We start from the raw sequence: 25,972 nt of genomic DNA, 5'->3' as shown, positions 1-25,972 counted from the left end.
ACGGAAGTGAAATGGGGCTCTGTGGAGGTAAGCGGCCTGCTGGCAGAGGGGTGTGCACGGAAGTGGGAAGGCCTTACAACCATTCGGGTAGGTGACACTCATTGTTCACCTTGGCCAGGACCCGAGAATTAGTGCATTTAACTTACCTTTCAACCCTATTAAGGACTATCATCATCTCCACTTTAGAGATGGGACCAGCATGCGCCAGTCACCTTGCTAACGTCCACTGGAGGAGTTGACGGTGACCGTGGAGCAACGGAGCACCACGCTTCTTCCCTGCCCCCCCACGGCTGGTCACGGCTACCCTGCGGCGTGCACGGTGGTCCATCTCCGCACAAGAACCACGTGCTGATACGTCTGGCTCACTCACACTTAGAAGGTGTCCCTCAGGCTCCAATGGGGCTGGAACTGACAAGAGGCGCCAAGAGGAGGGAGCTGATCCTCTAGGATGAGCGCCCTTATTAAGGAGAGACGCCAGGAAGCTCGCTCGCTCGTTCTCCCCCTCCCCATGTGCTCCTCCAAGGCCAGGCCCTTGTGAGGACATAGTGAAGGAACCAGCCTGCGGGCACCTTGATCTTGGACTTCCAGCCTGCAGAACTGTGGGAGATCAATGTCTGTTGTGACAGCCCCCTAGGCTGGAGTTTTGTTATGGCACCTCGAGCTAATACAGATTTGGGTATAAATTGGGTATTAATATGGATTTTTGTATTGCCACTTCCTGCAGGGGAAAACTTTGTACAAAAATGTACAGACCAGGGAGGAGCAGAACGAATGTCTGGATAATGGGGGGTGGGGGTACAGCCCGAGGCAGAACCGGAAGGTGGAGGACTCCTCCCGTGGCAACTGATCCCACTCAGGGAGCACCCCCACCCGGTGGGCCAGGCTGGAGCCATCGCCAGCCCCCCGGCTGGCCCCAGGCAGGAGATGCTGGGCGGGAGACGCTCTGGGATCTGTGCCCCATCTCCTCCCTGCTCTGCCACTTCCAGCACCCTGTGGGCACACCACCCCCAAGCCAAGCCGCCTCCCACCCCCACTCTCTCTCTCTCTCTGCTGCTTTTGTCCTTCAGCATCAGGACAAGGGCCACCTCCCGAACGCCTGCCGACTGTCCATCCCACTGCTGCCTTGGACGCTCGCCTGTTCCCGGACTCTCCTGACCCTGCCTGATCCTCCCAATTCTCTCTGCGCTCCCAGGCTCCCCGAGGGCAGATGGCTATTTCTGTGTCCCCAGAGCTGTCAGTGCCCAGCACAGAGCAAGCGTCCCATGTAAGAATCTCCCTCATGACTCCGGTGACGTACTAACTTGTACAACATGGGTGGCTTAGAAGGGACACACTGCACAATGACTCGTCCCCATGCATTGTCACAGACACTAAGGTCCTTGTGGCATTCAGAGCAGAGAAGATGAGTTGGCCCTTTCCTCTAGAGGGGCTCCTGTGATTCCTGCCAGACTCTGCCCATCTCCTCGGGGGGCCCCCCAGGCCCCTCTCACATCACAGCACGTGCGGGACCGCGGGGCTGTCCCCCTGGCCAGGAGCTCTTGGACAGCAAGCACCTCTGCGTGCCTGGCACCCAGCACAGAAGCCCCTTGAGATCTCTGGTGTGTGACTATGACCCCCTCCTCCCATGCCTCCCCTGGCACGTCAGGAGCACCAGCTCCAGACCCTGACCGTCCGCCCTGTCGGCGCCCATCACCTTCGGTGACAACATGGTCTGAGGACGGTCCTCCATCTTAGAAAGCAGCAAGCCGTCCCCTTGGGCCTTGCTGTCCTTCCAGCCCTGCAGCCTTCTCTCTGCCTACCCGGGAAAGAACAGGCCTCCCCTCCCCGCCCCCGGCTGAAGTCAGAGAAGCCTGGCCTCCAAGGGAGCAATCCGGGGCTTGGACAGATGGCCCGTGAGGTCAGACCACGACCCAGGCAGGCTCACTCAGAATCAAAACATGCAATCAACAGGCGGCGGCTCTTGAGTAACAGTGACCTCATCTGAGAACCACAGCAAGGCCTTCCTGGCAGGGAGCAGGATGAGGGACCCGTGACCATCTCCTGGTCAGCCAGACGACTCTCCAGGTGCTTAGAACTTCGGTGACCGTTCTAGGGCCTGCTCCAGACAGTGGTGTGTTTGCCCAGCACCAAAGCATCTACAGCCTTCCTTCCAGACTCAAAACTCAGTTGGGGGCAAAGAACAAGCCAAAACAAAAGGTGCCTAAGAAAGGCGAAGAGCCTGTAAAGGATGAAGTCCACTGACGGGGGAGAAAACCAGGACCCAGAGAGGTGACCGGCCAAGGTCCAGGACCGGGTCTGGCTACTCCAAGGCGGTTGCGGCTGCAGCTGGCTTGTCCCCGTGGCATTGCCCTGGGGGAGATGGATTAAACCCCGCCTAGTGGGGGCAGCCCTGAGCCCTCCAGTTAATTCTGTCAATCGCTAGTTCACTAGTTCCATGGGTGCTCTGCAAAAGAATAAGAAAAAGATTTCCCAAAGGAAATCATATCAGGAAAGCCTGAGCCAAAGTCAGTCTGACCAGGTCTCAGGACTGCAGTACTTCTCAGAGCCTTTATTATGCTAACACACACTGTGAATGTCAAGAGTTATGGGCCACAAGCCCTTGACCTCTGTTTGCACAGGGCTGGTTACAGAACAAGGCTTGGAAGCTCTCGTCTTGTCTAGGAAGTCATGGGGACCCACCCGATTCTCAAGGGGCCTGGAGATAATGAAGCGTATTACATAAACAAATAAAGCTGACTTTCCTCCTCCCTGAGATGAGAGGCAGCGGGCTAATAATGCACTGGGGATGGAGACGATGAGTGGTAACATCTAGTTTTAAGTAACGTGAATTTTGAGTAGAAGCAAGCATCTTGATCGCTATTTTACTGTGAACTCAAATCCTTGTGCCTTAAAGACCAGGTTTTTATGTAGAAAAGTAGCTCTCTACCTTAAGTCAGCTCCTCAGTCTAGGACCCTACAAGTTACCTGCTGGGAAGTACGATCAGCTGATCAACAAAAATAATTTTTTATTAGCATCAGCAAGAGACTTCAGTGTCGCCAACAGATTGCATTTGGAAAAGTATTTTTGCTAAGTTCCAATCTGTAAAGATCTGTGTTCCTCCTGAAAGGATTTGCTGGCCTTAATTGTTTGTCCTAAAAGGATTTGCTGCTTTGAGCAGGTTGGAGCAGGTTGGAGCAAACCCCAAGCAAATGGCTCCTTTTAGCCAGGAATGGCCTATTGAGGTATAGGGACCTCCCCGCCCCCCCCCCCCCGCAAGGCTCATGAGAGAAGAGCCCTTGTGTTGAGTGGACCCCAGCAGGGCCACACAAAGCTAAGCCTGACATATAAGCTGCCAGGGTCCACAAAACAGCCAGACTCAGGAGAGTGGGCACTGAGGACAGACAGCAAAGCCAAGGAGCAGACCACAAGCCAAAAGATACAGAAAGTCCACCTTGAACTCCAGAGCCAGAGGATCACCCCATTCCTGGAAGCATGCAGGGCTGGGGGGTGGGGGCGAAGCAGGGCAGACATGAGAAAGAGGGAAAAGGAATAAAGGTGATGATAGGTCATATGGCTATCGTGACCCAGGTGCCAGGTTGTTACTCGAGAAATCCACCATGACCCGATTACCACCACACCCCAAGGACCAGACTGAGAGTCCACCTTCCCAGGGACATGCAGGCGTCACACCAAGCACACTCACGGCAAACGTTATGACCTACTCTTTAAATATTTCATTTTTTCCTTCAAACCTGCAATGTAATAAGGGGAAGTTATTATATTGCATGAACACACGAAGCCAAGTTCAGATGTGGGAGCAGGAGCATTTCCATTCGTCAATTTAAACAAGCAAATAAAAAAAGCCTTTTATGGTTCCCAAGAGGGAAAAACTATGAATCGATATGTAACAAATGAGCCATGTTAGATACAGAATTTACACTCCCATTTTCAGTGTTCGTACAGAGTCACACGTTCCGTTGACTTCTGCGGAGTTCAAACGCCTAATTCTAAAGTCTCCGAAGTCACCAAGCTTGTGTCTTGCACATTTTCAGCTCGCTCAGATTGTACGTACACAATTAATGGGCCCGAATGTCTCTGGACTCTGGGGTCTCTCCTACAGCACAGGAGAGACAGAAATTCCAAATGCGAACACATGACCCAGAGCATGTTCAGTCTTAACTGTGTATTTACTGGGCACAACTTAAAGACAAGTTTTGAGGCTTTTCCCAGCCCCTGAAGGCATTTTCCAGCCTCATCTGGGGAGAGGGAGAAATGGGTTGGGCTGGGTGGGGGTGGGGACGGGGGTGGGGGACGGGTGGAATTTTCCATGCAGGATAGAACACAAGCTGATAGAGAAGGCGGGCAGATCAAACAACCCCGAGACCCTACTGACCCCATTCTCCCTGCAGGTTTCTACGGGGTAAAAAATGCCAGATGTTCTCGAAATGCCACAGCCAGGACCATCCACAGGCCAAGGGGCAAGTCTTCAAGCCAGCAGTCCTGCTGAGCTCAAAACGGGGGGTACAGCTCTGCCCAACGTGTCCATCTAGATGCTCCACGGGGCTGGGTCCCTGCACCCTCGACAGGGCGCGCAATGTGCTAGAACCGGCTGAGAGAGGCCTGGGTAAGAACACGCCAGTGACCTACCTCCGTTGGCCAGGAGGTTCTCCGGAACCTTCCCCTTGGCGTCTTCCATGACTTCTACCACGCTCTGGGCCATCTTCTTTATGAGGCTTTGGGGAAAGAACACAAGGCAGTTGGACTGGGAACGTGCCCTCCGAATCCTTTTGACACTTTCCCCCCCGGGGGTGGGGGGGGTGGGGGAAGGAATGGGCGCCACCCTCTGGGGACTCTTTGGCAACATGTAGGCAGAGACTTCCTATGTGCAGAGCCCTTGAACCAGTATTTCCACTTCTGAGAAACTATCTTAAGGAAATAGGGTGAAGAAAAACCTTCTGAATAAGATGTTCTTCACAGCACTTGCTGACAGAAACACACAGGAAGCCACGGGAAGGTTCAACAATAGGGGATTGTTGGAAGCAAATGGAGGTCTGACTGAGGGACTGTTGCTCACGCACTGGAAAGGTCTACAAAGAATTCCTAATACCGTGGAACAAGGCACATATTATCATGTTACGTGGAAAAGAACCAAGATACAGATTTATACGGACAGCACGGCTGGACCTACGTGGAAATGTTCTTCCCACCTTATGTATTTTCAGTGATAATCCATAATGATAATTCAGTACTGACTTAATGAGGAATGTAATTCAGTATGCTTTTATCGTTAGAAAATCAGAACCTGTAAGTCTCCACTGAGGGCTTCAGAAAGTACGAGGAAGGATGGTGAGCCGGCAGAATATACCGAGCTGTCAAATCACTGCGTCGTATACCTGAAACTAATGTGACATGTGAAGATCCGAAAAAGAATAAAACAAAAGCGTCCCCCCCTCCCAAAAAACCCAAAAACAAAAGTCTGAGAAAAGAAAGGGAAGGGCAGGATTCCAAGGCAGAAGGACTCAAATTCACATGGCTCTACCAATTACCAAATGTATCATTTTTTGTTTATTTTGTTTTTAAATTTTAATTGGGCTCCACACCCAAGCTGGGACTTGAACTCACCACCCTAAGATCAAGAGTGGCATGTTCTACCACCAGAGCCAAAGAGGCGCCCCCTGCAGTTTTTTTCCTTTTTTTCTTTTCTTTTCTTTTTTTAAGATTTTATTTATTGGGCGCCTGGGTGGCTCAGTTGGTTAAGCGACTGCCTTCGGCTCAGGTCATGATCCCGGGGTCCTGGGATCGAGCCCCGCATCGGACTCCCTGCTCTGCGTGGAGCCTGCTTCTCCCTCTCCCACTCCCCCTGCTTGTGTTCCCTCTCTCGCTGTGTGTCTCTCTGTCAAATAAATAAATAAAATCTTTAAAAAAAAAAAAAAGATTTTATTTATTTATTTGTCAGAGAGAGAGAGCATAAGCAGAGGGAGCGGCAGGCAGAGGGAGAAGCAGGCTCCCCACGGAGCAGGGAGCCCGATGCAGGACTCAATCCCAAGACCCTGGGATCATGACCTGAGCCAAAGGCAGACGCTTAACCAACTGAGCCACCCAGGTGTCCCACCTTTTTTCTTTTTAAAAAAAATAATCTCTACACCCAAGGTGGGGCTCACACTGACAACCCCAAGATCAAGAGTCACACGCTTTTCCCACTGAGCCAGCCAGGGGCCCCCAAATGTATGATTTGGGTCAAATCTGTTTAACCTCTCTGTGCCTCAGTTCTCTTCTCTGTAAGATGCAGATTATACCCATTTTGCAGGATTATTATAAATATTAATATAACTAATCAGACTCCAAGGGTCTAGCAGCAGAGTGTCTGCTCCTGGAAGCTGAGCACTGAGAAGTCCTCTGGAAAACATGCCGAACTAGGACCAAAGTCAGAAGAAAGCTCTCAAGATCCAAATCCTTGCCTTAGGCCACCTCTCCACCTGCCCCCACCCCCAGGAGGGAGGCAGCTTTGCAGGGAGCCTGGATCAGGTCACTGAGTTCCAGATGGGGAACCTGGCCTTCTGCTGTTGCAGGGACTAGCCATGCTGGCTACTCAGAGCATGAGGCCAGGGGGCTGGGGACCAACACAGGAAACTGAGGCAGAAAGGCACTGAAAGGTCCCAGATTCAAGGAAGCGAGGGAGGGAGAGAGAGAGGAAGAGAGGGAGGGAGGGAGGGAAAGAGGGAGGGGGAGGGAGGGCTGGAAGGGAGAGAATGATGAGAGGAGGAAGTGAAGAGAGGGAGGAGGGAGGGAGGAAGCAGAGAGAGGGAGGGGGGAGGGACAGAGGGAGGGAGAGAGGAAGGAACTTGTTTTCCCATCAGAGTAGTATGTATTCATGGTTAAAATCTGAAAAATACCCAAAAAATGAAAACCATACTCCTCTGCCCAAGAGAAAACACACACTTTGCATTCTGGACTATTTCCAAAGCCTTAACATGTCCATAGCTTATGTGAGCTGAGATTTTCTTTTGATTAACACCTACCACTTTAGTGGAGTCTACCAGGTACCAAATCTCTGTAATCATTACCTCATTTAACCCTCACAAACATTCTTGAAGGCGAGTATTATCCCATTTTACAGATGAGGCCCAGAGAAGTAAGTTGACCCTGTTCACCCACACGGTCCATCTGAGGACTCCGAGGCTCTCAGCCACTCGGCCGCGCTGCTGTCTGCAGTCACTGAGACCCATCCTGGACTTAAATCTCTACAAATGTGTTGGCATTTCCTAGAACACTAGCTTTGTACCGCACTAATTATAACAAATTATATTTACCCTACTCATTAGCTACCCAACTAATCTCATTCTGTTTCCTCAGCTGTCAAATGGGGATGGTCCTGCTCTTCTCACGGGTTATCTGTGGAGTTCGATGTAAGCCTGCACTGTTCCAGGAGCCCGGAGTTCGTGGCAACATCAGATGTGCCCTAGGCAGCCTGGTGGGCCGCATGCGGGTCTTGCCTCTGGCTCATGGAGAGATTCGGCAGGAGACCGGGGAGGGTGGGAACCATGAGTCTGGTTCCCTCTCAGTTCCCAGAACCTCTCTCCGCTCTTCTCCTCCAGCCTGGGGGTGTGACAATGCCTCTCCATCCGCCTGGGTTTGTACACCATCCCTTGGGGGTCACCTACAGCCCACACGCGACTGCTCGTCCCTTTATAAACAGACTCTCCTCAAATTCTGTGCGTCTTCTGTTAGCTGTTAAGACCCTGACTCGCTCAGTTCATTTATTCATGTGTTCGCTCATTCATTCAGCAAATTCCGTATGTTAAGCAACTGGGTACCCAGCACTGTTCATTGTGCTGTGAACTGAACAAAATCCCTGCTCTCAGGAAGCTTCTATTCTAATGCTGTCAACAGTTCCTCTTTATCACTGCTCTGGTGGTGCATCAGGTCGCCACCTCCAAATCCTGTGGCACTTTGAGTAACTGTTTACCTAAAGGTAGTAGTAACTCTCACCCCTACCCCAATGCCCGATGCACAGCTCAAGAAATGTTTGTTGAGCGAATAAATGAATTCTGGCACTCCCCGGCACCCAAATGCCACACATGCTTGCTTCCTCAGTCAACCGCAAAACAGAACTCACTCATCATTTTGTTAACGACTTCTTGCTGCTCCCGATTCTAGGCCGTACGGAGCTTTTAACCGTAACAAGATGGCCACACGCGTGCCCTCAGGCGTGTTCACCACCGCGGAACATCTCAGAATAACATGGTCTGATGAAGTTTAACTACTGGGAGGCTCCCTTACTGCACAGAACAAAAGGGGCCCGGACGTAGCTGTGATGACTAACAACAGTCCTCAGCCAACTGTGATCTTACTGAATCAGAATGTTTTTCTCATCAGAAGGAACCTAAGAGACTACGTGACGTTTTACTTTTCTGACTCCACGGTTCACTGTGAACACATTTCCGTGAACACAGCTCCCCGGTTCCTGGGATCTATCGCATGGTATTTTGCTGAGTGGCTGTATCGTAAGTATTTCCCTACTCGTGGACACGTGGGTTGCTTCCCCCGTGATAGGATGTTGCAACGATACCCGTATTTTGCCCACTTGTGTAGGCAGAGTGAGCTGTTAAAGAATAACTAGTGGAATACAAGGTATAAACATTGGTAATTTTAACAAACAGGCCAAGCAACTCTCCAAATACGCAGAGCCGGCACACACCCCCACCAACATTGGGCAAGAGTGCCTGCTTCCCTAAACCGTCGCCAACATCAGGTGTCATGAATGTTTCATCTCTGCTGATCTGATAGCTGAAAAATTATATTGCATTGTTGCTCTGATTTGCATCTCTTTGATCATCACGGAAGCCAGACATCATTTCCATAGGTTCGCTGACGCTATAAATGGTCTGTTTTCTTCTTCTGTGAACAGCATGTTCGTGCCCTCCTTTGCTGGTTCTTCTGTTGGTTTTGTTCCTTTTTTAAAAAAAAATACTGGGGCGCCTGGGTGGCTCAGTTGGTTAAGCGACTGCCTTCGGCTCAGGTCATAATCCTGGAGTCCCGGGATCAAGTCCTGCATCGGGCTCCCTGCTCCGCGGGGAGTCTGCTTCTTCTCCCTCTGACCCTCCCCCCTCTCATGTGCTCTCTCTCTCTCTCATTCTCTCTGTCTCAAATAAATAAATAAAATCTTTAAAAATAAATAAATAAAAATACTGACTTGTAAGGGCTCTTAAGTATCTCAGGAACTCAACTCTTGAGGAAGTTCTTTGAACTGGGTAACATCCCCACTTGAAAGGTGAAAACATGAAGACTTACATTGCCGAAAGTCACCCTGTACAGGGTGACACATGTCAAAGCAGAAACAGATCCCAAATCTACCCGACTCCAAAGTCCCTGCTCTTCAACGCTAGTTTAAATTACACTCGGCACTTTCCTCTAAAGCACTTGATGAAGATGTATACTAATCCGTAAGGGAGGATGTGCAAATCGTATCTTTAATTAAAAAAGCAATGTGAACACTGTGTAATCTTTTTTTTTTTTTAAGATTTTATTTATTTGACAGAGAGAGAGACAGTGAGAGAGGGAACACAAGCAGGGGGAGTGGGAGAGGGAGAAGCAGGCCCCCTGCTGAGCAGGGAGCCCGATGTGGGGCTCGATCCCAGGACCCTGGGACCATGACCCCAGCCGAAGGCAGACGCCCAATGGCTGAGCCAATCTTGACTGGGGTCTTGGGTACATCACTGTCTGTCTCGCTGATGTAACTAGAGGAATTCTGGAGTTACCTTCAGAAGGCTTGCAAATTTCCAGGGGGGAGGCTTGAACCATAAATTGTGGTTAATTTGGGCCAATTTCAGCTCTTAGCACAGTAGCAGCAACCCCTTCCCAACCCTCAGCCACATGGGAGGCCGCTGTCTGTTCCTGGAGCAACTTGCACACAATCTGTAGGAGCCAGGGTGGGCGTAAAAGACCCTGTTCTCCAGATACTGGGGATCTGTGTTCTGATTGCTGCTTCTGATCACAGAGGTACAAAGATGGGGGTGGTCAGTGTAGTTACCCACCCCCCAAAGCCACAAACTCCTCCCCCTTCAGCTACACAGACTTCCAAGGGACTTAAAAGAGCCTGTGTCTTTCCTTGCCCTTCATTTTTCTTTTTCCCATTTTGGGAGCCAGACATGAAGATTAACATTCAAAAACAACTGTGCATATGGGGAACATCAGAAAGTGAGTGTTCAAATCCAGGGAAGGGCTCAGAAAAGACCTGAGGACATAAGTTTATACCTCAGGCTGATCCTTGGCACGGAGAGAGCCTACAACAATTTAAAGTAGTAATAATAAGCAAAACTAATACCAAAAAACCCCCCAGCAAACCCAGTGAAGGAGGAGGATATGATTTCCAGAATTACCACATTAGTAGATTCAAATGTCCAGTGTTCAATAAAAAATCATAAGGCAAAGAAACAGGAGAGTATGGCCTATTCAGAGGAAAGAAATAAATGAATATGAGCTGTCTCTGAAAAAGAAATGATGGCAGATCTACCACAGACTTAAAAAATGACTGTTTTAAAGATGCTCAAAGAACTAGAGAAAACGAGGAGAAAGTTAAGAAAATAAACTATGAACAAAATGGAAATATCTATAAAGAGATAATACCCCCCCCCAAAAAATTCTGGGGCTGAAAAGTATAACTGAAATGAAAATTTCACTAGAGGGATTCCAAGGCAGATTTGAGCAGAAAGACTCAGCAAACTTGAAGACCGGACTTGAAATTGTCAAGAAAGAGAAAAGATTGAAGAAAAGTGAATAGAGCCTAAGGGACCTGCGGAACACAGCCAATGCACCAATATATGCATTGTGGGAGTCCCAAAAGAAGGAGAGAGAGAAAGGGGCAGGAGAATATTTGAAAAAATAAGAACAAAGCCGAAGGACTCACACTTCCTGATTTCAAAGCTTACTATAAATCTACAGTAATGAAAATAGTGTGGTACTGGCATAAAGACAGACATAATAGACCAATGGAACAGAATAGAGATCCCAGAAATAAACCCTCATATATATCAAGTGATTTTTGACAAAGATGCCAACACCGTTCAATAGGGAAAGAACAGCTGTTTCAACATATGGTGCTGGAAAAGCTGGATATCCACACATAAAAGAATGAAGCTGGACCCCCACCTCACACCATATATAAAAATTAACTCAAAATAGATCAAAGACCTAAACGAAAGACCTAAAACTATAAAACTAAAACTACAGAATAAAACATAGGGTCAAAGCTTCGTGACACTGGATTGGGCAACGATTTCTTGGTAATGACACCAAACGCGCCGGCAAGGAAAAAAAGAAACTGGACCTGATGAAAATTTAAAACTTTGTGCATCAAAAATATCAGCAGAACACAAAGGCATCGCACAGAATGGGAGCAAATGTTTGTTTGTCATATATCTGATAAGGGAGTAATATCCAGCATATAGAGAGAATTCCTAAAACTCAATCACATAAAAACAAACAACTCCACTCAAAAATGGGCATAGGACTTAAACAGGTATTTGTCCAAAGAAAATAAAAGGCCAACAAGCACCTGACAAAATGCTCAAAATCGCTAATCAGCATTAATGGCGGGGAGATCGGTAAAAATGGGGAGCAACAAACGGCTCATAAACATTTAGGATAAAAGCTCAAACTCACTCGCTGTGAGTTATTTTTCACTTATCAGATTGGCATATTACAAAGCTTTATGATTTCAGCCCTGGCAAGTACCCTGGAAAACTGGCACACCAATGCCCTGTTGATACGAGGGATCTACTGATACAGCCTACTCACCAGAGTATTTTCAGAGCAACTATCAGAAGTTTTTAACACATAAGATATTTCTGCCCAGGAATTTCACCTCTAGGAAATCTTTCTAGCAAATAGCAAAAAATCTAGCAAAAATTCTAGCAAATAATCTTTGCTCCTGTGCACAAAACCATCTACGCAAAGATGTGTGCTACGGCCTGGTCTGTGTCTGCAAAGACAGGAAGCCATCTCTGTGGTACCAACAAGGGACCCAGGTGATGACAATGGAGCACCAAGAAGTCTCCAAAGAAGAACGAGGAAGGTCTCTTACGGATGGCCACGAAAGGCTGTACCTCTTGGAGTAAAGGGGGGAAAGAAAATCATAAGTAGTATCTGTGGTTATGGTCACCTTTTTGTAAAAACAAAATGAAAAGACATAAAAAAAACCCACTTGTATTATGCATGGAAAAATCTAGAAAGACTGGCACTATATTGTTGAAATGGCTTTCTTTGGGGAATAGACTTGCAGAGGGGGGGATGTGGATTTTAAAATTATCAGCATGTATTAATAATAAAAAAAGAAGAATGGCACTGCAAATAAAACAGAGCGATAAAGTATATAAAGTACTAAGTCAAGAGCATGCCTGCTCAGCTGGTTAAGATTTCTTTCAAATTATCTTGCCAGTCAAATGGGGAGCCAAGGGGAGAAAGTGAAGAAGATGGAGGCACCATCCAGGTGTGAGGCAGGGCAGGTAGGGTTCTGATAGGGGGGCAGGCCTCCAGGAGCTGGGCAGGCTGAATCCAGATGCTAGGAACCTGGGGGGTGAGGGGCCAGGGGAGGGGGGCTGCCTGCGGCCAGGTAGGCAATGAAAATGCTCTGTTCTTTCCTTCTGAGACCACCACGGGGCACCGCTCAGCGCTGCTGACTTTCGGGCCCTGGGCTCCAAGGGGGCCATTCCCCGGGGCCCTTGGGACACAGGATGGCTCAAGAGCTGAGAGCCCAGTGGGACAGGGACCCGAGAGATCTCTGTCTACCTCCTGTCCTCCTGCAATCCCACGCTCATCTGACCATCTGTCGTGCAGGGGCCCAGGCCCACCCCAGATGGATGATGGGTACACAGTAGAGGGCTGATCTTCACTCACGGGAGTGCCCCTGTCCCAGGGCCCCAAGCACAGAGGACATTCTTCCTGAAGGGTGGCCCCACTGCAACCATGCACAGCGAAGCTTCGTGTGTTTCCTCCCTCCAGAGCACCCCTGTGGACCCAGCACCCCACCTCGGCGGGAGGACCGCCCCCCACCTGCCCCACGCCCTTGCCTTGTGGGAAGAAGGGCTGAGTCTCACACCCAGTTCTCCATGAAGGGAGCATGGCTGTCAGTTTCCCGGCCCTGAGTGCATCCACGGGAAGGGAAACAGGGCTCCCCCCCTTTCCCTGGGTTTTTTGGATAATTCAGGCCAAAGCAGACTGATGTTGTTCTGGTTTTCAGAAATGACTCCATGCTGGGGAGGAGAGGGCCCACAGGCTGCTGGGAGGGGCAGAGGAAGTTTCCATAGGGTTTGGAAGCAAGAGTAACAATAGCTTTTACCTAGTGAGCTGACCTCGGGCCCGGGCACTTTGTGTACATATATACATACATATCTATAAACCAATGACAAACGAGGCAAGGCCACAGTGAGCTCAGGAAGCTGAGGTTCAGAGAGACCAAGACCCTTGCCCGAGATCCCTTTGCTGGTGACCCTGACATTAACTAGTACTGTCCCCATGCCCCGCCCCTGGCACAAGCCTCTGCCCACCACACCAACCACTCTCAGCACTCCAGCGGCCAATGTGTCCCTCTCTGGATAACCAAAACCCCAAGCACACCCCACAGATGGAGGGGCTCTGACCGGCCCAGCCTTCCTCTGTGGCCACACAGGAACCCAGAGAAGTGAGGCCCAGAAGCTTCCACACCGTGGTGACTCACTGAGCCCCTGGGCACCTCACCCTGCTCCTTTGTCTCCGCTTCCTCCTCGGCCAAACAACAAAGAAATCAACATGCCTTGCAGCAATCATCAGGAACATGTGACTGGACTGTGATTCTGTGACTTTGTTTTAATAAAAATAAAGGTCCAGTGAGGCCTCTGAGACGGTTCCCCTCTCTGGACGGCTTTGGGGGGCTCTGGCCACAGAGATACCGTGCTTTGAATTCTGGCCTTGCTTTTTAGAAGCTGGAAGTCGCAATAATGGACTGGTATTTCCATCTTTAGAGGGATCCCCTCCATACACTGTGTGTAAAGCCATTTAGCAAAATCGCCCGTCACTCAGAACAGAATTTGCTTTGGCCAAGTTGGCATTATGTAGCTTGATTCACCCACACCTCGGCTGGTAATCCCTGGTCCTCTTCAAAAGCCCATCTATCCTCAGAGAAAATTTACCCCCTAAACGGCTAGGGACAAGGAAGGCGCCTGGTTCTTGAGTGTTACTGACATGCTCTGGGGTCCTGCAGGCTTTTAGGGGTCATGGGGCAGTCCTCTGAGCATCTGGATTAGAAGGGCGACTGGAATTTGAGTTCTGAAGCATTTTCTAGAAAAGTCAATGCACCAAGCAGCCTGGGCACCAAGCATGCCCAAATGCAGGGGCCCCATTCACACCGAGCTGGGCCCAGGGCACACAATGTAAAGAGCGCCCCCAGAGTTGTGCGACCTGCAGCCCATGCCGGAGGATGAATGGACAGAGGCCAGAGCAGGCAAATCACAAAAACAGAACAAAAAATGGCCGGTGAGCCCCTGAAAATATGCTTCCTCTTGCTGGTTAGCCAGGAAATACCCATTAAAACCACCACCCATCATTTGCATTTAGCCAGGTAAACCAGCGCAAGATTTAAAGGCGCTACATGGACAAGGGGATGGCAAAACAGAACTGCTGTCCCAGCTCACTGGGAAGCAACCTAGCAGTGTATACAAACGGCTTGAAGAACGCACGCCTATATCCTTCGAACCAGTCATTCCACTTTCAGAAGTTCCACTGTAGGACACAGCCAAAAATGAAGCTAAAGCTTTACATGAAGGTAGTAATCAGGGTCTTACTATATAAGAGAATGAAGTATTTTATGACCGCAAGAAATAAAATGAAAGAAGCCCTCCGCCACTAGAAGTCCTTGACATGAGGGGCGCCTGGGTGGCTCAGCCATTGTCTGCCTTCGGCTCAGATCATGATCCCTGGTCCTGGGATCGAGCCCCACATCGGGCTCCCTGCAGGGGGACCTGCTTCTCCCACCCCCACTGCTTGTGTTCCCTTTCTCACTGTGTCTCTGTCAAATAAATAAGTAAAATCTTTTCAAAACAAACAAACAAACAAACAAACAAGTCCTTGACATGAGAGTCCTGCCTGGGAAGGGTGACTAGAATATAAGCCACTTACCCAGAATCGTCTCGTGGGGCATGGAGGAAGAGCCTTTAGAGACCCAGGAGAGGTGGGGACCTACTCGAGGTCACACAGCCCTTAGGTAGCAGACTGGGGCAAAAACAAGACCTCAGTTTTAGAGTAATTAATTGAATTTAATAACTTTTTTTTTTTAAACCTCTCATTTAAATCTGTTGTCTGTTTGCACCAAGAGAATCTTTTTTTTTTTTTAAGTAAGAAGACAGCTGGGGCACCTGAGTGGCTCAGTGGGTTAAGCATCTGCCTTCGGCTCAGGTCTCCTGGGTTCGAGCCCCCCATCAGGCTCCCCGCAGAATGGGGAGTCTGTTTCTCCCTCTGCCTCAGCCTCTCCCCCTGGCTTGTGCTCTCTCTCTCGATCACTCCCTTTCTCAAATTACAAAAAAAAAAGGAAGAAGAAAGCAACAGACCGCTGAGGCGAGCATTTCCCCAATGTTGCAGAGGTGCTGGGGCTTCTGCAGAGCCTTGCCAGCCAACCCTACAGGACTTGTCCCATAGTCGATCACCTTCTAGGGCCTCGTCAACACATATTTCAGGGCCAATCTGCAGGGAAGGTGTTTCCTCTCTTGGTTTCCCTGAAAATATCCAGGCTTTCTATTTGCCTGAAATGCCCCCAACAGGCAAATCCATAGAGTGAGTGGCCAATGACCAGGGGTTGGGGGAGTGGAGGGGTAGGGGTGGGGGTGGTAGTGGAGGAGGGAGTGGGTGGTGACTGACAGGCATGGGGGTTCCTTCTGAGATATGACCACGTTCTGGAATCAGATGGTGGTGATGGTTACTTTGTAAATATAATGGAGACCAATGAATAGTACACATCAAAGAGGTAACTATTACAGTGTGTGAGTTATATCTTAATTTTTAAAAACAAGCCCCCACCTTTCTCTTGGCTTTGAAGGTGAAGACCCAGCCTGGAGGAGAATGTCAAGGACGGACTTGGCCCTTTACACTGGATGTCATCACCTTCTCCACAGTTCCTTGGCTCTGCACCCTTCTTTTCCATCACCGGTGGATTTTATAGTTACTACAATCTGTCCGAGCCCTGCCCTGGGTCACTGTCCTAGGCAGGCCACACCATCTTTCTCCATGTTTCCTTCAAAAGCCTCCTCTCTGCTTGTCTTGCCTCTCCTAATCTGGCCCCCTCCTGTCCATCCCGCCCACGGCAACCCGACAAATCTCTAAAACTACACAGCTTAGCATGCCATTGTGTTTAAACTATGTCAGCGGTCTCCCGAGAAGTTCAAATATTGACACTCAAGCTCCTTGGCAGAGTTTCCAAGGAGCACATCTACCTGTCCAGACTCCTCCTTCTCTACCCAGCCAACCCTGCCCTTCCCGCACCAGCCTTCTGGAGGCACCTGGGATATCCTGAGCCACCTGGATGCTACTCACCGTTTGTAACAGCCCAAGCGCCCCTCCTTGTGGCAAGTCACCCCTAACAAATACAACACAGTGTCGGGTAACACCCCCGCCCAATACATGTTGCTTCTTGCACTCAATAAAAAACATACTGCATCCATTACGTCCCAGGCGGTGTTACAGTGAACAAACCGACCACAGCAGCTGCCCTTGTGGGGCTTACTAGAAACTTCCCCCCAGCACGTCACTTATGATGCTATCCAAAGGGTTGGTTTCCTTATCTGGGTACTCCATCAAAACAAACAGGTCTCTGAGAAATTATTAATTGTACCACCACTAGCTCCAGCAAAAATACAGTGATTCTTGGAAAATACACAGATGCCCAGCAAATGCTGCCTGGATGGACGAGCGCCTAGGACGGGAAGCAGGTGTTAGATCGGCACTCCTCAGAGCCAACACGGTCCGAGGCCATCTTTGTTTTGTTCATGCATCACACAGGATTAAAATGATCTCTTCACCCATCTACCCCATCTCCCAGAATGTGAACTTTCCAAAGACTGGCCATTTCCTTAACAACACCACCTCGGCATTCCCTATGCCTACAAAATACTAAGTACTCAGTGCAATTGAAATAGCAAGTTTAGCCCATGATAAGGGGGCCAGGACCTGGGACCACATGGGACCCCATGCTTTAGAAGGTCCCAATGTGGCCTTCCTCCAAGCCAAGTCCATCCCATGGGGTCAGGAAGGAATCCAAAGATTTGAGGGTCAAAAGGGATGTGTGTACCCACACTTTGTGTGTCCAGGACCCTAGCTGCCTCAATGGGTAGGTATTTACCTAAGAGAAATTAAAACATATGTCAATACAAAGATTGTACACATGAATGTTCCTAACACCTTTCTTTTTAATAGTCCAAAACTGGGGTGCCTGGCTGGCACAGTTGGTTGAGTATCCAGCTCTTGATTTTGGCTCAGGTGATGCTCTCAGGCTTGTGAGATGGAGCCCCGCAACAGGTTCCATGCTCAGCAGGGAGTCTGCTTGAGATTCTCTCTCCCCCTCTCCCCCTGCCCCTCCCCCATCAAACGCTGGTGCGCGCGCGCGCTCTCTCTCTCTCTCTCAAACAAACAAACAAACAAATATCCCAAACTGGAAGGCATCTAAATGACCCCCAACAGGTGAATGGATAAATAAATTGGGGCTCATCCCTGAAACAGAATACTACTCAGCAGTAAATAATGACTGTTAATAGACACACAACATGGGTAAACCTCAAATGATGATGTGGAATGGAAAACTCAGACCAAAAAAGGGGTATATACTGCATCATTCTCTTTGTATCAATGTTCTAAAAGATGCAAGTAGTCTTATAGTGACAGAAAGCCTATCGATGTTGAAGGAGCTGTGAGAAAGAAATTGATTAGAAAGGGGCACAAAGAACCTCTTGGCAGGGAAGGGATATGTTCATTATCTTGACTGCGGTGATGCTTTCACTGATGTGTCTATTTCAAAACTCATCAAATTGGACACCTTGAAAACTCGCTATCTATTGCTTGTCATTTATGTCTAAATACAGCCATTGACGAAAAAAAAAAAAAGCTACTATACCCAGGTAGCACTTCTGAGCTGTCAAGTTCATAAAAACCCAACATTTGACAACACATTTTAAGAGAAAGGTTTAGGGAGGGCGCCTGGGTGGCTCAGTTGGTTGAGCGACTGCCTTCGGCTCAGGTCATGATCCTGGAGTCCCTGGATCGAGTCCCGCATCGGGCTCCCTGCTCAGCGGGGAGTCTGCTTCTCCCTCTGACCCTCCCCCCTCTCATGTACTCTCTCTCTCTCTCTCATTCTCTCTCTCTCAAATAAATAAATAAAATCTTTAAAAATAAATAAATAAAAAGAGAAAGGTTTAGGGAAATGCAGACTCTTCTTCATTGCGGGTGGAAATGCAAAATGGTCAATGCAGAGAAATCTGGCAACATCCATCAAAATTACAAAAGCATATGAGCCTCGGACTCAGCAGTTTGCTCCTGAGAATTCACCATGCAGATACACCTGCACACCCTTCCATGCAAAGTAATAGCAGAGGGGCCAAGATTATATACTGCAGTATGTTGGTTAGTAACCGCTCCCTTCCCCATAAGCATAAATAAGCCAGCGTCCATCTCTGGGGCTGCTTAATACTAAACTATGATGCCTCTCGCATGTGGAATGCTAGGTAGCTCAGAAGAGAGACAGCTCCTTATGAACCAACCCGAGAAATCCCCCAGGATATACTGCTAAGTGAGAAATAAGCAAGATACATAACAGCATATGTGGATTACTATTTTGTGTTTAAAAGGGGGGAAGATAAAAATATATACTGAGGGGCGCCTGGGCGGCTCAGTGGGTTAAGCGACTGCCTTCAGCTCAGGTCATGATCCTGGAGTCCCGGGATCGAGTCCCGCATCGGGCTCCCTGCTCGGCAGGGAGCCTGCTTCTGCCTCTGACCCTCCCCCCTCTCATGTGCTCTCTCTCTCATTCTCTCTGTCTCAAATAAATAAATAAAATCTTTAAAAATATATATATATATATATACTGAAATTTTCTTGTGTTTGCATTAGGAAGCACCGAAAATGTATCCAAGCAATTCGTAACACTGGTTTTAAGCAGGCGCCAGGGAAGGGGTCAGATGGGGGGCAGGGGAGGAGCGGAGGGGAGACAGTGTTAAGGGGGATTTCTCATTGTTTTTTATCTTGGATACATGTGAATGTACTACCTGTTTGGAAAAAAAAAAAAATTTTTATTATAAACTTTTTAATATACATTTAGAGTCCCTGGCCTGGAGATCGACTTCCTTGAAGCATGTTGAGATTAAATGGGGTCATGGCTCGTAAAGAGCTCACTGAACAGTAGCAGCATTCCTCACCATCTCCAGCCTGCCTGCCTCCGAATCACCCTGAGCCTCCAAAAATCCAGATTCCGAGGGCGCCTGGGTAGCTCAGTTGGTTAAGCATCCGACTCTTGATTTCAGCTCAAGGTCGTCCTCAGGGTCTTGAGATGGAGCCCTGCGTCAGGCTCCATGCTCAGCACAGAGTCTGCTTAAGTTTCTCTCTCCCTCCCTCTGCCCCTCACCTCTGTGCTCTCTCTCGAATAAATCAATAAAATCTTTAGAAAATTAAAATAAAATAAAATAAATAAAACGCAGGTTCCGGGACCCCGCCCCGGATGCGCCCAATCAGAATCCCTGGGGGGTGGTGCCCAAGGACCTGTATTTTTTTTTTTTAAGTTCCCAGGGGATCATATGGGCTGAAAGAGGAGGTCCATGACCTCCTGATGGGGCAGATGAGGGACATGTATTCAGTCCATATTTACTCAGCTCCCACTATGAGTCAGGCGCTGTTCCAGAACCTGCTTTCTTGGGGCTTATATTCTACAGGAAACACGCAAAGACCAACAAGAAAAGTATTAAATAGTAGCATATGGAATGCAAGTATCAAAACAGGTTGACCTGGCAGGACTAGGCAGACAGCTAGGCTGGAGAAGGGCTCTCTGAAGGAGGTGACATTTCACCTGAGATGGGGATGACAAGAAGGAACCCGCCCTGCAAGGGTGGGGGGCCTTCCGGGTCAAGGGAAGCTTAAGCGTGACCCAGAGCAGGATGGAGCCAGGGGGGTGGCGGGGTGGGGGGTGCATGAAGGAGGATCTGAGGGCCCAACTCGTTAGGGCTCTGGAAGCCAGGGTCCAGAGCATGGATTCTATATGGAAGGCACTGGAAAAGCCACAGAAAGGTTTCAAGCACCAAAGTCATGTGATGGGGTGTTTTGAAAAAAGACGACTCCGGCTGCCATGGGGAGAGTGGCTCAGTGGGAAGCAGGGCTGGGGGCGGGGGGGGGGTGGGGGAGTTTGTTGCAGGAATCCAGGGACAGGGGGAAGATGGCTTGTGTGAAGGTGCGGCTCTGGACATGCCGAGACGTGGATGGCTACGGGCCAAGTTTGGAAGGTGGTGCCCAGGGGGCTCCATCCTTACTGGAGTCCCAAGTGGACCATGGGCCTGGAAGGAACACCAGATGCCTGAGCAGCAGGTGCGTGGGCCCACGAGCCTTCGACTGAGGTGGGAAGGGCCCCAGAGAGGAGACCCTATATACGTACGCTGTCTGCTGAGAATGATATTCACGAGGACATGAAGCCAATTCCAAAAAAGGACCATTTAAAGCTGCCCCTTAAGCTCTTGAGAACAAGAAAAGGCTAAGTGGCTTCCATCTGGTTGAGGTGTGAAGAGCCAACAGAGGGCCGAGCGAACCAACGTGGTTGGGCTGAGGTCTGGACGAGGGTGGAGCCATGGGTCCCAGGAGTTGGTCAAGATCTAAGATGGAAGTAAGTGCCTTATACTAAATTTAGCCTCTAGAGGATTATTTTGTGGATTTCACAAAGGAGCCTCCGGCTGCCCCTGACCCCAGGCCTGCTGCATATAAAGCAGCCGACCCACATTCCTTCCCTGCTGGCCCGACTTCTGGTTCAGTGAGAGCTGCTGGGAGACTGGGTGGTGGAGGGAGGGGGACTGTCAGGGCCTGAGTCACCTCAGGCAAAGCAGAGTGTCACAGCAGGGCCTGAAGGAAGGGATGCAGGCAGGCAGGCAGGGGGGAAGCGACCTGCCCTGGCTCAGGCCTGGGACAGAAGCAGGTAGACCAGGTTAAGGCCGGACCCGCTGATCGGCTACATGACTCTGCACAAGGAGCTTTGCTCGGGGAACATCAATATTCTCATTTATAACGGGTGGATAGTCACCCGGTTCACAGGACGGTGGCAAAGATTTCATGAGGAAATGAAAGAAATGAGAAGCGCCTAATACAGCGCCTGGCCCACAACAAGGGCTCGGTGAAAGGCAGTCGCCAGAACAGGGTGGAGGGCAACTCCAGACAGAAAACAGGACTGAGGCACACACACCACCAAGTGACAAGCCCCAATGGAGTGACAACTGTCATGGCCTTCGTGCCTCCAGCACGAGCGGAAAACTGCAACACGTATGAAAGCGTGGACAGAGTAGATATGAAAATCCTTGCAACTGTTGTTCCTATAAACACGTATCAGCTCTAGACAATGAGAACGAGAGAATGCACCATCCTAGGCACCCAGGGACACTCAGGAAAAGCAGCAATAGAGGAGGTCCCAAGGAATGCAGGTGTTCAAGCGCCACCTCAGACCTACTGAATCAGAAATTCTGGACGTGGAGTCCTGTAATCTAAATGTTGTATGGGGGAGGGAGGCGCAGAGAGAATCCTAAGCAGGCTCCATGCCCAGCGAGGAGCCCAATGGGGGGCTCGATCCCACAACCCTGAGATTATGACCCCAGCTGAAATCAGGAGTCGGACACTTGACTGAGCCACCCAGGTGCCCCTCCAGTAATCTATTTCTTAACAAATCTTCCAGATGATTCTGAGGCACACTGCAGTTTAAGAGCCACTGATTTAAGTGGCCTGGCAGTGGCATGCCAGGTGTTAACTGTGGAGCTTGTAAGAAATGCAGAGTTCCGGGGCGCCTGGGTGGCTCAGCCGTTAAGCATCTGCCTTCGGCTCAGGTCATGATCCCGGGGTCCTGGGATCGAGCCCCGCATCGGGCTCCCTGCTCTGCTGGAAGCCTGCTTCTCCCTCTCCCACTCCCCCTGCTTGTGTTCCGTCTCTCGCTGTGTCTCTCTCTGCCAAATAAATAAATAAAATCTTTAAAAAAAAAAAAAAAGAAATGCAGAGTCCCAGGCTCAGCCCAGACCCACTGAGTCAGGATTTCCATTTTATCAAGATCCCCAGGGCGTTCATCTGTGTGTGTGTGAGCAGCTCTGTCTAGAGCTCTAGCCCAACGCTGTCTAACAGAAATGTAATTGAGCCACACGTCATTTAAAAATTTCTAGTAGGGGCGCCTGGGTGGCTCAGTCGTTAAGCGTCTGCCTTCGGCTCCGGTCATGATCCCGGCGTCCTGGGATCAAGCCCCCAAGCCCCCCATCGGGCTCCCTGCTCCACGGGAAGCCTGCTTCTCCCTCTCCCACTCACCTGCTTATGTTCCCTCTCTCGCTGTGTCTCTGTCAAATAAATAAATAAAATCTTTATAAATAAATAAAAATTTCTAGTAGCCACATTAAAAAAAATTAACAGTGAAATTAATTTTAATAATATATTTTATGTAACCCAATATCCAAATATTATTGTTTCAACAGGTATTAGGAATTTTTTTGAGGGGGGTACTAAGTCTTTCAAATGTGATGCTTCATACTTTACACATCTCATTTAATTAGCCGCCTCTCAAGTGCTCAAAGGTCCCCCGTGGCTAGCGGATGCCTTGTGAACAATATGGAGAACAGAGTAAAATTTCCAAATTCTTTTTACGAAGCCATCATCATTTTTACACTGATATTTCTTTCTAATTTTGTGCTGTCATACGACAGACCCATTTAATATTGTGGTTAAAATGAGGACTCTAGAGCCAGACTCTCTCTAACCCTAACCCTAACCCCTAACCCTAACCCTAACCCTTAACCCCTAACCCTAACCCTAACTCTGGACTCTGGGGTCAGACTCTCTGGCCTCTCACCTTAGCTTCAATAAGGAAATTCAGTTAAGTTTGTGGGTCATGAAATTAAGACATGAAAATCCCTATTTATAAACAGTAAACATTTCAAGAAAAGATCTCATTTCTAATAGCAACTACATAAAAAATAAAATTCGGGGGAGAAGAGTCAATGAGATACTGTGCAGGACCTTTGCTGAATGAAACATGAAAGCTCTCTTCCAGAGGAACAAGAAAAAGAAGTCAACTGAAAGATGCACTGTGCTCATGGAAATACTCAAAATGGTAAGGATGTTAATCCCCCCTAATTTCAGTATAATCTCAAATGAATTATCAGTAGGATCTTTGCACCAACCACGTGAAAGGTTCTGTCCTAAATGCTTGGGATATATCTAAATTTAAAAAAAAAAAAATCTGTGCTTAGTAGATAACCTCCCAGTAAGGTCTTTCAAGGTTTGTAAATATTAGGGCTGGAGCGTGAATGTATGTGTATTTTTTGTTTTGTTTTACCAAGGAAGAATTACACAAAACCCTCATAAGGACTGCCTATGGGGAGAACACCTGGGGTAAACTGCAACTTTCTTTTTTTACCTTTGTATACCATTTAAATTTTTAAATGTTTACAAATACTTTATAAAATGCCAATGTTTATCTGAGCAATGAGTAAGACATGAGTAAGACATTTTAAAATGTGTGTATTTAAAAAAATCGTAACGAAGATGATTGGTGAATCTGGATCAAGGCTCTATCCTTCCTCTGCTGCCCTGAGACATTCCAGCTCTTTCTAGGCGCATCTCTCTGGGCACGTTTGGTTCCTCATATGGAACACCAAGGCATTAGATTCGCTCTCTAACGGTCTGTGCAGTTCCAATATTTCTCGATTCTTTCTTCCATTCATGCATTCAGCTGCTTTTGGAGGGCCTACAATGTTACAGGTGCAAAGGATCTAAGTGTGCCAATGACTAGCCTCAGGGACCTTAGAGTCTAGCTGGAAGGCTGATATTTAAGCAAATGATCCCATAAGAAAATGCACAAGTGCATTGCAGTAAGCGCTATGGAGGAGGAGCGTACCAGGACAGGGGAGATGAGCAGGTCTGAAGGCAGGAGGTGGGGCGGGTGGGGGGGAGGGAGGAGAGTCTGGGTGAGCTGAGCAGCATGAGCAGGTGTTAATGGGGGTTTACAGGGAGGGGGAGGATGGAAACAGTCATTAAGAGGAGGAGAACAGCGAACACCTACAGTAGGACTGCCAAGCAGCTTTGAGAAAGGCACACAGCATTAAGGGGCATTCAACTGATTATTTGCCTAATGAATTGAAGAAACGTCATACAGCCAGGGTAATTTTTTAAATTATATTTTGCTTCTCTTTGGAATGCCCTTAGAAGAACCCACTCCCTAAGATCTGCGTCATTAAGCAGACATCGGCACTTCAGATATATAATCTGTGATCCACATCTCTGAGCTAACCCTCAGCCAACTTTGTGGAACCCCAGGGGTAAAGAAAAGCCGCCAACTATTCCACAAGCCAGGTACAGTACTCAGGGGCAAGCGACAGTCACCAGTGTGCCCCAGGAACCATGGGGTGTATCTGAGTGCCGAAGCACCTGTGAAATGTAATATTTCAACCCGCATCGCAAAAGAAGCGAAGAACCTGGGAAGAACTCAAAACAGTAATAATAGTGGGGGGGCAACAAAATCATTTGGTTTCTCAAATGTTCACGAATTACAGTGTAAATACCGAGTAAACTAACAAAGGCAGCATGGGGGAATAAAGAAAAAAAAAAGGCAGTAAGCAAAACCTGCCTTCCAGTTACATGGAAAAACACTCTAGTGCCCCAAGTAAATAAATAATAAAAGGATATGGAAACAATACACCTTGAAAACTCTCGCCCCGCCTCTGTTCTCCTGGCCAGAAGCAGTGCTGACAGGTTTGCGCTGCTTGGGCTACATAGCCCGCTAGCATTTATTTATCTAACACCACCCGAGTCCCCTTTAACGAAATCAGGTAGGGCATTTCAACGACCTGAAGCCCGTGGGTTAGTGTATCCCATTATTTTACTCCAACCTCCAGCATGAGCTCCTAAGACAAAGTACCCTGGCCCCTGGACTAGATAAATGCTAGAAATAAGGGGTGCTCAGATCACACCATTTTCCTCCCTCCCACCCCCCCACCGTAGGAAGGCTCTTGAGACTATATGCCCACAAGGAAAAATAAAACAATGCATAGCCATTCTCACCACGCCTAGCCCTGGTTTTTGAAAACACCTCAATTCCTATCCGTTTCACAATGATATAACCTTAACTTGGCCTGCTCACACATTTTCATGTTATTTCTTAAACACATGCTATGCTATCAGCGCAAGCAAACTGTGCAACCACTAGGGACGGAACAGAACATGAATAAAAACAAGGCGAAAAGAAACAAAAAGGAAAAAGGAAGGTGGAAATAATAATCCAGGATCACAGAATTTTAGAGCTAGAGGCGGCTTTGGGGAATAAAAACCAGGCTCCAGGACTTGCACCAGGGCAGACAACTGGTAGCAAAGAAGGATCTAGAAGGGTCTAGAAAAGTCTAGGAAGGTAAAACGCTGACTAGCTGTCATTTCTGCAGTAGGTCTGGAAGCACTTCTTAAGGCAATATTGCGCTCCTCACTGCACGGCCTCATGCCGGAGTGTGTCAGGGCTGCTGAGAAAATCGAGAGCAATCTCCGGCCTAGGGCAGTGGGCTGGCCTCCATAGCAGCTGTCAGACCCAGCTCCCCGTGGAGCAGAACCGTCAAAGAAAGGATATTTAGGGATCAAGCCGTTTTTGCTCGGAGGTTCATTTTTCATAGAACGTGTCCTAGGATTTGGTAATACTTGATGTAACACGATTTTACTCCCCTTCATTCTTCTGTGAAAGCACAGAGAGGTTCACTATTATCCCATTTTACAGATAAG

At 48.6% G+C, this 25,972-nt stretch overlaps 1 protein-coding gene across 6 annotated transcripts in view; it reads right to left on the bottom strand.

Moving 5' to 3' along the window:
* The window catches only part of ATP6V1C2 (ATPase H+ transporting V1 subunit C2), a 72,563-nt gene that overhangs the window by 20,825 nt on the left and 25,766 nt on the right, over nt 1-25,972 (bottom strand). For 4 of the 6 annotated variants that reach the window (XR_004678437.1, XM_035000584.1, XM_035000582.1 and 1 more), the window contains one exon: nt 4,628-4,713. Coding sequence is in view for 5 of the 6 variants with exons in the window: in XM_035000584.1 (XP_034856475.1) it covers nt 4,628-4,713 (86 nt within the window). In the remaining variant the exon portion in view is untranslated. Of the gene's footprint in view, nt 1-4,627; nt 4,714-8,096; nt 8,451-22,522; nt 22,552-25,972 lie in introns of those variants that run through there. The other 2 variants (XM_035000586.1, XM_035000585.1) reach the window with 2 other exon arrangements.

Source organism: Mirounga leonina, unplaced genomic scaffold (genome assembly GCF_011800145.1).
Source record: "Mirounga leonina isolate KUSES-001 unplaced genomic scaffold, KU_Mleo_1.0 Mir_125, whole genome shotgun sequence".
NCBI lineage: Eukaryota > Metazoa > Chordata > Mammalia > Carnivora > Phocidae > Mirounga > Mirounga leonina.
Note: the sequence above shows the minus strand (reverse complement) of the source record. Positions and strands in the feature narration are given on the sequence as shown.